The 14,672-nt window shown below is 36.7% G+C and overlaps 1 protein-coding gene across 1 annotated transcript; it reads left to right on the top strand.

Moving 5' to 3' along the window:
- The first annotated feature begins 1,267 nt into the window (after positions 1 to 1,267).
- Positions 1,268 to 13,400, top strand: LOC137167850 (cytohesin-2-like). Its single transcript, XM_067570161.1, has 13 exons — positions 1,268 to 1,397; positions 1,951 to 2,033; positions 2,322 to 2,386; positions 4,632 to 4,698; positions 5,798 to 5,916; positions 7,297 to 7,377; positions 7,549 to 7,661; positions 8,052 to 8,200; positions 9,621 to 9,732; positions 9,842 to 9,918; positions 10,848 to 10,919; positions 11,159 to 11,307; positions 12,650 to 13,400. Exons 1-13 carry the CDS (start codon positions 1,358 to 1,360, stop codon positions 12,732 to 12,734), a joined length of 1,212 nt encoding a protein of 403 aa, XP_067426262.1. The 5' UTR covers positions 1,268 to 1,357; the 3' UTR covers positions 12,735 to 13,400.
- The last annotated feature ends 1,272 nt before the right edge of the window (positions 13,401 to 14,672 follow it).

Here is a 14,672-nt window from a genome sequence, read left to right as displayed (position 1 = left end):
TCACATATCTTATTCCCTGAATACAAATTATTACCTTCAGGTAGACGTTATAGAGCCAGCAGATGTAAAAGTTTCCTTCGTCCCAACTTCTATTGCACTTCTCAATAAACAACCAGCTCAAGTAGTGACTTTTTAATGCATTGTGTGATTGTAGTTGGATGCAGTACTTTTTTGCACCAGTGCACCACTGCATTGTCTCGTCATTGAGGTATGTTTTTGTCCATGTATTGTATTGTCATGTATTGCTTGATTGCAGCTCTGCGTAGCACTTTTCCCCAAGACAAATTTCCTTCGGGACATTAAAGTTTATCTCATCTCATCATCTCATCTTCTCAAATATATCCGTATATGTTCAAGTCAAAATCCAATCCAAAATATGTGAGTGGAGGAGGCCGTTTATGGGCATCCTCAAGACGAGTTGACACCAACTCATTGGCAAGGTAGAAAAACAACTTTGCAAGCGAAGCGTTCAGAGCAGGTTGAAGCCCTGACTTTTGACTTGTAGGGAGCATTTCTGTATACATTAACCTCAATAAGTATGGTAATAATGTAATAATACATCATCAATTGTATGTTTGCTAACATTCTTTGGTATTAAAAAACGTGACGCCCCACTAGATGGGGCCTCACATTTAGAAATGAAAGAAGCCCTGTTCTGTATAACTTTTGTTTCCTTCCTGCGATGCAATGTGTCTGAAACTACTTCTTAAAAGACAAATGACATGGTGAATAGGTTCCTATACTTTTATTCCACTACGTTTATTTTTAATTAAATGGATTTATTTACAGTTTACAAATATTGTACTCTCTACTTCATTTCATTTATTTATAGTTACTGATTACTTTTCAGAAGATACACTCAAAACAAATGAGTTTATAAAATATGATGCAGTCTATACTTTTATAAATAACACTACCAAACGATATACATTTGTAGAGTTAAATAATGTAAATAATAAATATAAAATGCATGAGATATACATAAGATATAATAAAAAATAAGTGAAGCAGAAATAAAGTATGACTCCTTTTTGGTTTCTTTTTGGAAATTTACCATATTTTTAGTTGATCTTACTACTATTTTTTGTAAGGCACTTTGTGACATTAGTATGACAAAAGCAGTGCTTTAGTAACAGATGTGTAATAATACTAGTAGTAGTCTTTCATGGTTGTAGTTACAACATGAATGACATCTCTGTTTCTTAAAGACTGTCAACATTTTGTCATGCACGTCATCTGAAGTGGTGTAAGAGAGACTGAAACGCGGAGTCTCTTCAGCGTCACGGCGCGGCCCTTTTTTCACTTTGACACAGCTTGTTTCCTGCACAGCCTTCAGTCGCTCTACACCACTAACAACATGGCCATATCCAGAAAAGACAGCTTCCTCTGGGGGAAAGGTACGCTTTTATTCCTTTACTTTTAATCATTACTTTACATTATTACAGGATAATCAGGACAATAATTACATTTGTAGGTTACAAACTTTTCAGCGATGTTTCTGTTTTTGCTTTCAGAAATGTTTTATTTAAAACCTACAATTAATTAAGACATATTTTATAGTTCTGTTATTCAACTTTGGTGTCATTTGCGATATGTGATTCAAGATGGATTGTTTATCCAACGTTGGAAGATACTTGCTATACTGTTAATGTTCTCTTCACAAATAAGGAGGAATTGTCCTTCAATGGCCATGCGGTGGGCAAAGTCTTACTGATTGTAAAGAGGAAGAAAAGCAGCTATTTTTAGCCCTGTTCTTTTCTCACACACTGACCACTTCTCTAACTGAGCGAAGGTTATAGTTGTGATGCATGCTGGTCTGTGAGAGCTTAGGCATGAGGAAGCTTGTCCACCGTGCTGCATGTCTATCTGACTGCTTTTGGCGTCATCATCAACTCTGTGCCACCGGCCTGACTTGTACCCCCTGCTGATGCTTTTGTTGTCGCCCCACAGCTCCACCGAAACTCCCCCCTGCAGTGAGAAGGCAGAGTGACACCATCAAGAATCACAAGTCTGAGCTGCTGGATGACATTCAGGTATTGTGTGGAGAATATATACCTCCAAGGTCTTACATTAAAATTCCTCTATTATTCCTCTCCATGCACCCACTCCTGACAGCCTCCTGACAGTGTTTCACAGCACACAAAGGCATTTCATTCGCACTTTTAATTAAGATATGAAGGATTTGAAGGTTGTTTTATAACTGTGGGGGGACAAATTGGCACTGAGTCAGGTACCATAGAGTGTATGACTGTTTGTGATGTAATAACAAACCTTGGTCCCATTTAATCATCACTGTTCTATTTCTCAATTCCCTCTTGCAGAAGCTGAGGTTAGAGATCAGTCACGTCACGCCAGAAATCCACAACCCTGAACTGGAGGAGCAGAAGTGAGTATGAGAAAATTTTTTAGAGGAGCTCTTCTGTGAGTCAGCAAGTACTTTTCCTCTCATTTAAGTGACACTATAATGCACTTTAGACTCCTACGCCATCCAAAATACTCAGTTTGCCAATGTCATGCAATTAGCTTTGCTGCAATGTTTATTTGCCTGAGTCAGAAGTCAAAATTGTTTCCATTAGATGCTACCTGTGCAGTTTAATCCATCACCTGCTACTCAAACCTTTTAAACGAGATGTTTTTAAACCTGTTTTGCATGGAAATGCTTTAGCAGTGGTTCCCAGTTTTCTGTCAGATATACCCTACAGCCCTGCAGATGAATTTGAGTATGCTGCCATTTATTTTTCAACCATTTATCTATCCGTTTTAGCTAACTATTTCAACTGGTTATAGTTCAAGCTATCTGTTTTAACTATTTACCCATTTAACCCTTTAAACTAACAATATCAGCTGTTTATCCATTACTTTTAGCTAACATTAACTATTTAACTAGTTTATCCTTTAGCCTGCTTTTAGCTAGCAGTTCAACTACTTTAAGATAACCATTTCTACTATTTATCATTACTTTTAGCTAATTATTTAAATGATTTGTCCATTGTTTTTAGCTAAGGTTAACTATTTAACCAGTTAGCCTTTACTTTTAGTGAGCTAATCTATTTCAAAACTATTACTTTAAGCTATATGTTTTATCTGTTTGTCCAATACTTTAAGATTAAGATAAGATCTGTTTCTCACTTCTTTTATCTAACAAACTAAACAATTTATCCATTATTTTTAGCTAACATTAACATATTTATAATAATTACTTTTAGCTAACGCTAGCTATTTTAACCATTTATCCATTAGCTATATCACCATTTATCACTTTAACTTTTTAACCAGATATATATACAGGTATTTAATATTATCAATTACTTTAACAGTTTTAACCATATATATAAACTGTATATGTATATTATAATACCTATTTATGATTTTAACTGTTTATCCATTACGTTATGCTAACTATTTTAACAACCATTACTTTTAGCTAACCTTTTCAACTGTTTATCCATTACTTTTAGCTAAGCTATATCACAATTTATCCATTACTTAATTACCAGTTTAACTGTTTATCCTTTACTTTAAGCTACCTATCTATTTCAACCATGTATCCATCACTTTTAGCTAACTTTTACAACTTCTCTGCTCACTCGCTAACTAGTTTTCATGCACTCTGAAGATGTGGTGTTCAGATGTTACAGTCAACATCATATATTCAAATTCTTTTTAAATTCAAATAAGATTTTTAAAAATGAGTTGAATCTTTCCTTAAAGATTTATGAAAGAGAAAGTGTGGTCATTTACTGTAGCGCTGCATATGCAGTAAGAAAAGACATACTAAGCACCAGTTTTGACAGAAATCGGAAATGGTCTTGTGACATTCTGGGAAAGACAGTGTGTGTGGCAGTATATCTACATATTTAGACTTCCTGTTACTTTTGTCACTGCTATGAGGAGTTGATAATAAAATATGTGGTATGACACTTTCACAATAACTGAATTACTGGCATGATAAACACAGTTTCTCAGTACTCATTATGCAGAGTGGAACCTTCCAGTTCATTAATATATAACTAAATTATTTGATTGTTAACATGTAAGCAGCATTTTAATCCGGCAGCCGTACAAATTTTATTTGCTGATCATGTGTTTTGTGTCTAAAATCTGAATTTGCAGTGTAACCAGCTGTCTATTAAATGTAATGGATTAAAAAGTAAAGTACAAGTACCTCAAAATTGTGTCCAAGCACAGTACCCTCCACCACTGGTTTTGAACTGTTAGGCAGGTAAAATGATGAATATGTCACATTGAGCTGAAAACTTGAGATGTTTTGTAGGTTGAAGTTTCTTTATGTTCATCTTCTTGTAAATATACACACATTTCCAAAAATGATAAATAAAAACTCCAAAAAATATGTAAATATTGCCAATTTAACATTTCTACAACAAAATAAACAGTTAGATGAATATACAGTGTCTTTGACATACTGTACTAAAGGAAATCAAGAAAATATAGTCACAGTAAATAGTCCAACTACAACCAATGAAACATGCAGTCCATTAACAATCGTCTCTATTTGTTGTTTGTTTTTTAGTGAGTTACCGATCAATTTTAAAAATCAATACATCAGTTTATAATACAAATACTCATTATATATTTGCAGTTGTTTGACTGTTATTTGTCTTCTGTTGCAGTAAAAATGTTGCGAGGAACAGACGATTCTTACATGGGAAAAAGAAATTCAACATGGACCCTACAAAAGTGAGTTTTTTAGTGTATATAAAAAGGAGAAAATGTTGATTGATTTAGTGGTTATGGATCCAGAGGATTTCTTCTGTCTTTGTTCACAACCAGTTTTTGTCATTTTAACATTTTAAACTCAATCTGAGCTGGTGAACAATGTGTGTGCAGTGAATCAGACAAAATATTTAATTAGGTCACTTGTATACTTGTGTACTCAGATGGAGATATGTTGGTTGTTATGTCCTGTCACATTAAAGGTACAGTAGGTGAAAGTCTGCTTTCACTAACTTCAGCTCCTCTTGATCTGAAGGTCAACAGTGGATGATAACTCAACACAGAGCGGATGTAGATTAAAGCGGCGTGTGTGTGTTTGATGTGCAGAGGTGCAAACTGTGCACAAGCACAGACGCAGATGAGCAATAGCGAGAAAACCACATCCTGTTCCCTGAAGCTTCTGCCCCACTTCACCACATCGACCTCCGTCTTTCGTCTTCCTTCCTCTAATGTGTGTCATAAGAGAAAAAAAGACCTCGTTAGAAACCGAGTCCCCTTGCCTGTGGCTGCTCTGCTCTCAGGCCTGAGGACATGTATGAGTAGGTGGAAGAAAAGTCTTCAGGGTTAAAGGTGTTAGAAGTGGAATTGATGTGAGGAACTACTTCGGAGGCGTAGACACTCAGAATTAAGTGTGATATTTTGATAATATGGCTCTGAGCACCCTTTGTAATTAAGAGATAACAGCATGCAGTATTCATTCAACATTTCTATTATTCTGTTCTGGTGATTAGTGATGACAGTGACTCAAATGTAGAAGAAGAAAACCTTCTTGATGTGTGTTATGACTAACAAGAATTTAAACAGTGGTTTTGTTTGACATTTATATGGAATCTTTTCTGTCAAGTAAGTAGAAAAACACATAAAATATCAGATTAAAGGACTAAACATTTAACAATTCTGCTCTATTTCAAACCAAAACTGTCAGGCTGTACCATTAAACTCTGAACAGCCATTCAGCACAACATAAAATGCAAGTTCCTGTGTGTAAACATTGCTGATTTGCATGCTCTCAGTAGTAATACTGTTCATTCAAATTTAACTTCCCATCCTTCCTGTGCTGCAGGGTGTTCAGTACCTGGTTGAAAATAGCCTGCTGGAATGGCGAGCAGAGTCAGTGGCAGAGTTTCTGTACAAAGAGGAGGGACTGAACAAGACTGCCATAGGAAATTTCCTCGGAGAGAGGTATAGTACACACACAACTGGTTAGTTTGATAGATATATCTTGATTTAAAAGAGACATAATTGAACTGGATTGGAGGTTGAGATGTACTGTCTCAGCAAAAACCTTGTCCGCTTTGTCAAAAAAGCCAAGTTGTACTCATTTCTTAAAGCAGCTGTTTATATTCTGAAGGTTGAGAGAGAAGCAGTCCGTCATGAGGTTCACTGATATAAAAGATAAGTGAATGAACAGGCCACAGAAAATAGTGATATACACACACATCTCCTGATGTGTGTTTCATACCAGTGGTGCTAGAGAGTTAAGGGAATAGTTTGGTTAATATGCTTGTTCGCTTTCTTGCAGAAAGTAAAGAACGAACAGATATGCTTCTATTTTCTCTCTCTTCTATTTATTTGTTCTCTGTGCACTGCTGTTGAGTTTTTAGGATTTACTCAGTTTTTTGATTTCTTTATTCTACACTTTTATTCCTTTTTCCCCTTGATCCTCATAACAATATCAGTGTTTTTATAGTGTTCTATAAATAAACTGACTTCACTATTTTAATCAGTACAGCTTTCCACACAGGCCACTTATCACTCACTCGTTACACATGTAACTGACCTGAAGCGCATTTTTATACTTCAAGTGTATTTTCTTTAGTTTTACGCACGTAACTACAGTGATTGTGTGTCGGGCTCTAAACGCTGCTAAAATCAGGGTGACCTACACTCAATATTGTACCTGAACGCATCCTGTGTAGACAATGATGGAGAACTAAAGCTGCTGCTGCTCAGCAAACATGATGCTTTAGCTACCCAGCCTGTGTACACATTGTTTTACTGTAAATGAGAATGTAAATACCACTCTTGCATCACTACAGTAAATATGATGCTATAACCAGCAGCCGGTTAGCTTAGCTTAGCATAAAGACTGCAAACAGGGGGAAACAGCTAGCCTGGCTCTGTCCAAAGGTAAAGCACCTCTAAGGCTCATATTATATCCCAGTTGTTTTATTCCGTACAAAAACCGAACTGTAGTAACTGCAGTAACTTCCTTGAGTCCCCGCTGGTTGCTTGGCAAACCTCACAATGACGATTCCAGGAAGTTACATTATGTATCTGACTCTTAGCAAGAAAGCAAATAAGCATATTTCCCAAAATCTTGAACTACTCGCTTCAAAACGTGCAGTGAATGTAGATTTACTGGATCTGTCACAGCTGTTCTTCATTCCAGTTCATTTTCTTAACTGTACAGTGTCAATCACTGTAGAAACAGAAACATCTGAAAACAACTCTGTTTTAGAGAGTTAATATAAGATATATATTGGCTTTCAGTTTTATGATCTACTGTGAATTTTCACTTTGGTGTTCTCCTTATCTCCCATTTTCTTCATTTTCATACAGGAAGGACATGCATCTGGATGTGCTGAAAGCCTTCGTGGGCTTGCATGAATTTTCAGACCTGAATCTGGTGCAGGCACTGAGGTTTGTGGCCTAAAACTCACAAGCAAGCGTGAAAGTCAGCATGAAACGTTGCAGCAGTTTTACTTTTAGTCTTGTTTTAGTGATGATGTGGAAATCCTCCTTCCTTACCCGTATGCACCTGACATTGTATTCATGTGTTGTTGGTTTTTTTACATCTCTGCCAACTTGCAGGCAATTTTTATGGAGCTTTCGTCTCCCGGGAGAAGCTCAGAAGATTGACAGGATGATGGAGGCATTTGCAACCCGCTACTGTGACTGTAACCCCGGGGTCTTCCAGTCCACAGGTACGAGCACAAAGAGGCTTTTGTTTCGCCTCATTCAAGTCCCATCATTACAACGTATATTCACTAACGTGTGTTTAATTTCATAGATTTAAAAATAAAACTCTCTAAGGCAAGTTAACATAACTTGCCTTAGAGAGTTTTATTTATTTATGTTAAGAAAAAGAAATGTCTTCTTTCCAGAAAATATGAGTGAATGTTTCCCTCCCTGTTCAGAGCAAACAGATTATTCGACATAAGTGTTTTTTGTTCAGGCAGAATTCACAGATACCTATTATTTTTTAATGGGGGCAATTTATACAGCTGAAGCTGCAATAATGATGCACAGCTGAAGAGAACTAACTGTGGTTTTGGTTTTTTTGCATTCTGCGTGTGTTTGTGGTTGTATGACAGACACATGCTACATCCTGTCTTTCGCCGTCATCATGCTCAACACGAGTCTCCACAACCCCAACGTGAAAGATAAGCCCAGTCTGCAGCGGTTTGTCGCCATGAACAGAGGGATCAACAACGGGGAAGACCTGCCCACCGAGCTGCTTACGGTCAGCTGCTCACGTCCTACTAATAATATCTTATTCATAATGTCCTGTCAATAAACTAAACCAGATACATTCACTCAACATTGAGATTCTGGTACTTTAGTTTCTACTTTTCCTCTTCCTGTGTTTCAGAGGACTGTATTGAGTGTGTTTACATTCACATCAGTCTTCTCGTGGTTTAAATAATTTAACGTGAAAAACCTCATTATGCAGGTACCTGCAGGCATGCCTTGATTCATCAATGTCAACTTTTGAGATGAACACATTTTGTTTCCTGATTGCCTGAACTCTGCTGCATTTGGATTCTCTAAACTCTACAATGAATTTATTTACCTACAAGTATTATGTGTGTATCCAAAGCCTGATATATCTTCTTCCTCTCTGTTGTAGACCTCAGTTGTTGTCCAAAAACTATTGAAAACATGTCAGTGAACCACATTGCTGCAATGGGTGACATGTTTCTTTATTATGAAGAGTTTTGGGCATGTTGGGGCACTAATAACAGTCTAATAACAGAAATTATGTTAAGATATATCAGGTTGTGGGTACACACACAAGACTTTAGTAACTTTAGATTTGTTGACAATAAGAAAAGTATAGAAAATCATCAGCCAGATCCTTTAAAACAACAAAATATGGAAGTGTCAAACATCCTTCTGGTGGACCAAAGGTTCAGTCTGTCTTTAATATGAGAGAGAATGATCAGAAACCTGGATAAGGTGTTTACATGCCACATTATCCTGTTTTCTATCAGAGTACTCCAGCTAGCTCCAGGTTTCTCAAACCAGGACATGATGTTTACATGTGCAATGCATAACCAGGATTAATAAATCTGATTTCTACAGCAAAATTGATGCATAAAATACGACACAAAGTGCTTGACATAGAAGCAAAGAATCACAATATTTACAATAAAATAGGATAAATAGTGCAAATGTAAACACACTCATTGTACTTTAACCCTATACAGATAACTAACACTAACCCTCTGATTATTGTGTGTTAAGCTCATAAAATATTGTTGTTGCTAAGTAAAAATCTTCCAAACTATCCAAAATGTCAACATTTCACGAGTGTGAAAATATTTTAGCTTGTAGACATTTTCGAAAGAGAGAATCTATTCAACCTGGAGAGGATCCTTCAATGATGTAAAAGCATGAAAATCCGCTATTTTGGGGGAATTTAATTTTATCATTATCTCCAGTTTGGGGAATTTCCATTATTTCATTATCTCCAATCTTCTGGATTTTCATTTTTCACTCTGACAGAGATAGTTCGGAACAAAGACTAAATGTATTTTTGTCATTAATGATCTGACTGCTTCTTCCACTACTATCTAATTCATTTTTTAAGGATAATTAGACTAATAAGAACTAATATAGTCTACTACGAAACTGACATTCTCTTCTATCTCGTCCTCCAGAACCTGTACTCGAGCATCCGCAACGAGCCATTCAAAATCCCAGAGGATGATGGGAATGACCTCACACTGACATTTTTTAATCCAGACAGAGAGGGCTGGCTCCTTAAAATGGGTGAGATGATGAGATATTTGAACCGTACAGAAAGGTCACAGTTGATCATAAGGCTTTTAGAGGTTACGACAGAGGGCATCTCTCTAAATCTTTGTTTTCTTCGTTGAAGGTGGCCGAGTTAAAACCTGGAAGAGGAGGTGGTTCATTTTGACGGACAGCTGTCTGTACTACTTTGAATACACAACAGTAAGTATCTCTCATTCTGATGGATGTTTTTAAATGAAATAATGCAAAAAAAAAGCTTTAAAGGATAAGAATGATGATTTTCTATGTTTTTCTTATTGTCAACAAACCTCATGTGCAGAGCCAAACCAACAATGAATTGATCAACTTACGAGTATCGTGTGTGTATCTAGAACCTGATATATCTTATTCCTCTGTGTCGTAAACCTCTGTTGTTGTACAGAAACTATTAAAAACATGTCAATGAGCCACACTACTGCACTGGGTGACATGTTCCTTCATCACAAAGATTACAGTCACATTAGTTTGTTTAGAAACGGCTCCAAAGACTAATAACAGTGATCACGTTTTCAGTCTCCAGAGAGTAGTTCTGTGTGTTACATATCACAACCTCTTGACTTAATACTACATTGTCAATTTCTCAAAGAACTTCAGTACAAAGTGAAGAGATTGTGATATGTAGCACAAGAAGCTAGTGAAGCTCTGTAAACAGAACCAGAACAAGTTTCCACACATGCTCTGTGTGGTGTCTGCCTTACACTGAACTACTCTCCAGAGACTGAAAACATGTTTGCTGTTATTAGTCAGAGCCATTTCTAAACAAACTAATGTAACTGTTGTCTTTGGGGTGAATGAACATGTCACCCAGTGCAGCAGTGTGGCTCATTGACATGTTTTTAATAGTTTTTGGGCAACAACGGAGGTTTACGGCACAGAGGAATAAGATATATCAGGCTTTGGATACACACACAATACTTCTAAGTAGATCAATTTAATGTTGGTTTGGCTCTGCACATGAGATTTGTTGACAAGAAGAAAAATATAGAAAATCATCAGCCATATCCTTTAAAACAACTTAATATGCAAATGTCAAACATCCTCCTGGTGGACCAAAGGTTCAGTCTGTCTTTAATATCTGTCTCCTCCTCCAGGATAAAGACCCAATTGGGATTATTCCTCTGGAGAACCTGTGTGTCAGGGAGGTGCAGTGCACAAGCAAACCGGTAGAGTATGATTTGTTATGGTATCAGAGTGTACAGAGGAGCGCTGAGCTTCCTCACAAATATTATCTGCTGCCACACAACCTTATGAATCACACAGCAGCTGCTAAATGAATTTCTAACACAAGTGCTTGAAAACACTGAGTCACGCAGCTATCACAAGACTAATAAAAATCAATGGAAAGCATATATACACACACTAACAGCGCTACGTGTCTCTCTCTATACGTGTGTTTGAACAGTATTGTCTAGAGTTATATAACCCCAAAGGACAAAAGATCAAGGCCTGCAAGACGGAGAACAAAGGCAGAGTGGTGCAGGGTAAACACCAGTTCTATAAGTTCAGCGCAGCCACTGCAGATGAACGGGACGACTGGATGGACGCCATCAGGTGAGAGCCGCATAACTGTTGTTGCTGTTGTGAGGACACATGGGAGACCATGTGCCGCCAGTGTCATGTTTGTCAAGGCTTAAGCTGGAACACATGACCGCAAAGAATTAACACAGGTGACAACAATGATGAGGACAGCTACAGTGGGTCTCCAAATATTTGTCATCTCTAATCTTAAGCTACAGCTTAATGATTGATCTGTTCATGGTTTGTTCAATGAGATGTTGCATCAGCAAACAAAAAAGTAACACCGGTAACACTTTATGATAAGGGCACATGAATTAACATGTATTTACGTATTCAAAAAGCATGAATTAACTCAGGAATGTGTAAGAATTAGCAGTATCTTAAAGGAAAGGTTCACAGTTTTACAAGTGTGTCTTAAAACAACAATCAGGAGCCCAAATTGACACTGATCCTCCTGTTCATACTGACCATTAGAAGATCCCTTCATAATGCACTTACAATGTAAGTGATGGGGGACAAAATCCACAGTCCTCCTTCTGTGCAAACATGTATTAAAAAGTTTATCTGAAGCTAATATGAAGCTTCAGCGTCCAAATGGGTCAAATCAAGTAGATATCTTTCAACGTTACAGTCTTTTTAGTGCCAAAGTTCCTCTTTTTGTTACCCGTAGCTCAACAAGGAAACACTGTCCGAGGAAACACAAAGAGGGAATTTGATGCTAAAAAGACTGTTAATGTGTCAGATATCCACTTGATATGACTAACTCAGACTGCTGAAGCCTCATATAAGCTTCACATCAACTTTTAAATGCATTTTTGCACTAAATGACTGTGGATTTTGGCCTCCATCACTTACATTGAAAGCACATTTGAAGGGGATCGTTTAACAGCCAGTATGAACAGGAGGAATGATTACAGCGAGGAAAAACCTCTTTCATTGCTCATCTGGACACCTGACTGCTGTTTTAAGACACACTTGAAAAATTGTGAACCCGTCCTTTAATCCAAGAACAACATGTTAATTAATGCATCATCTAACGAATTTCAATCATGATATCTGAGTTATTAATGATGTTCATGTCATGATGATAATCAGTTAATCATTTAAGTGATTTACTTTCAGGTTTCAGTCTAAATCAAGCAATTTTATGATGTCACTTTGGGTTTCTAGACATTTTTCACTATTCTCTGACATTTTATAGATGCAACAATTAGTTGATTCAAACAAGAGAAACTGAAAAAACAATCAACACATGGATAAATAATGAAAATAATCATTAGCTGCAGCCCTATCTTGGATTGACAGTTCTTGCATTAGGGGAAACAAAGATGAACAACTACATCTACTCAAACTGAATCTTCATCTTCCTCCTCAGGGCAAGCATCACCAAAGACCCTTTTTATGACTTGGTGTTTCTACGCAAGAGGAAGGTCATCAGTAAATCTTCCCCACAGGACTGAAACACAAGACATGAATGGAGATAACATCTGAGTTTGGATCCTGGGTGTGTTTGTATGAAAAGAATAAAAGCAGCACATCACAGCACTGTACTAATTAGTAACTGACACTTCTTCAAGTGTAAAACTGAGACGAGTGAGCTATTTGTGGCTTGCAGCGTCTTAGAAATCTTCACCGAACTTCTGCAAACTGCACGCACTACTGCTCCGACTTCAGGGGCTGACAACTCCTACTGACACACATCTGCTGTTCACATGCTGTTAAGATAAAATCTTAAAGTTCAAATCTTTGTGATTGAATCAGTGGGAGAAATGTATGTATGTAGCACTTTGTTAAACCGGCTCCTGGTGTTTATCACTGGAGGTTTTTTCAGAGAAAATATGACTGTTTAAAAAACAGCTAATCATCAAATCATGTAAATCAGTTATTTTCCTTCTTGTAAATGTCACCTCTTGCAGCACAAATTATTACTCAAATTAACTGCAAGTAGAGTAAAAACAAGCTAAAAAGATTTTAAGTTCTAAATGTATTTATGAATAAACTGTACAGTATTTTATTTAGTAATTATTGTATAAGTGTTTGTTAATGATTTCATGTGTAATTTAATGACTTTATGTTAATAGAAGAAACAAAACAACTTGTTTTGCAATAAAATGTTTTCCTGCTGAGGGTTTTGTGCGGTTGTTTGTCCAGCAGATGGAGCTAAATTATCACTGCACGTCTCTTCTTTCATCAGGGAGCTCAAATATGAACTACTACAACTTACGACATGCTGAATATTTTTATCACATTATAACAGTAATGATTATGTGAAATAAGTAAGAAATCACTTGAAAATGAACCTGAGTTAACTTGTTATTTTCAGCAGCCTAATGATCAGATTAAGTTTATCTGATGCATAAAGTCTTTTCCTGTGCATTTCGTGTGAGATGCTTTGATACCGAGTTGTGGTTTTGAGGTTCCTGGGAACTTTTATACACACCCACTTCCGAAAAAAAAAAAAAAGAAAGAAAACATATTTACTTTTTTGCGAAATATATTTTCTAACCAGGTATTCTTCAAACATGGGAGGGTGTGAGTGTATTGACTCACCTGTAGAAAATAAACTTCACATGGCTCAATATTGCTTTTGCAAGTTTAGAGGACAGGCCACTTAAAGGACAGGCTCACAGTTTTTACAAGTGTGTCTTAAAACAACAGTCAGGTGATCCATATGAGCTGTAATCATTCCTCCTGTTCATACTGGCTATTAAAAGATCCCCTTCAAAGCTTATATGAGGCTTCAGCAGTCTGAGTTAGTCATATCAAGTGGATATCTGACACATTTACAGTCTTTTTAGCATCAAATTCCCTCTTTGTGTTTCCTTTTTGAGCTGCAGGTGGAAGTATAGTAACAAAAAGAGGGACTTTGACACTAAAAAGACTGTAACGTTGAAAGATATCTACTTGATTTGACTCATTTTGGACGCTGAAGCTTCATATTACCTTCAGATAAACTTTTAAATACATTTTTACACAGGGGGAGGACTGTGGGTTTTGTGCATTATGAAGGGATCTTCCAGTATGAACAGGAGGAATGATTACAGCAAGAAAAACCTGTTTCAATGTTCATTTTGGCCCCTGACTGTTGTTTTAAGACATACTTGAAAGGATACATACAATAGGTTTTGGTAAATATAACTTTTGTTTGTGTACAATAACTAAACTCTACAGGGCCCCTTTAAAACCCAACATGTTGAAAAGTATTGAACTCTTCACTCTGCCACAAACTGAGCTGCACATTTGATGAAGGTGTCTGAATACAGAAATGAGCATAAAGCATTGTTATTACGCCAAATTAGGAAATATTTAGCGTTTTATATGTTATTTGGGTCAAGAATGAGCAAACTCCTTTTGTTTGCAAAAAAGTCATTCAGACAAAGAAATGCACAGTATGTACA

Source organism: Thunnus thynnus, chromosome 17, assembly GCF_963924715.1.
Source record: "Thunnus thynnus chromosome 17, fThuThy2.1, whole genome shotgun sequence".
In the NCBI taxonomy this organism is placed as follows: Eukaryota; Metazoa; Chordata; class Actinopteri; order Scombriformes; family Scombridae; genus Thunnus; species Thunnus thynnus.
The sequence above is the reverse complement of the archived record's forward strand: the minus strand, read 5'-3'. Positions and strand labels throughout refer to the sequence as shown.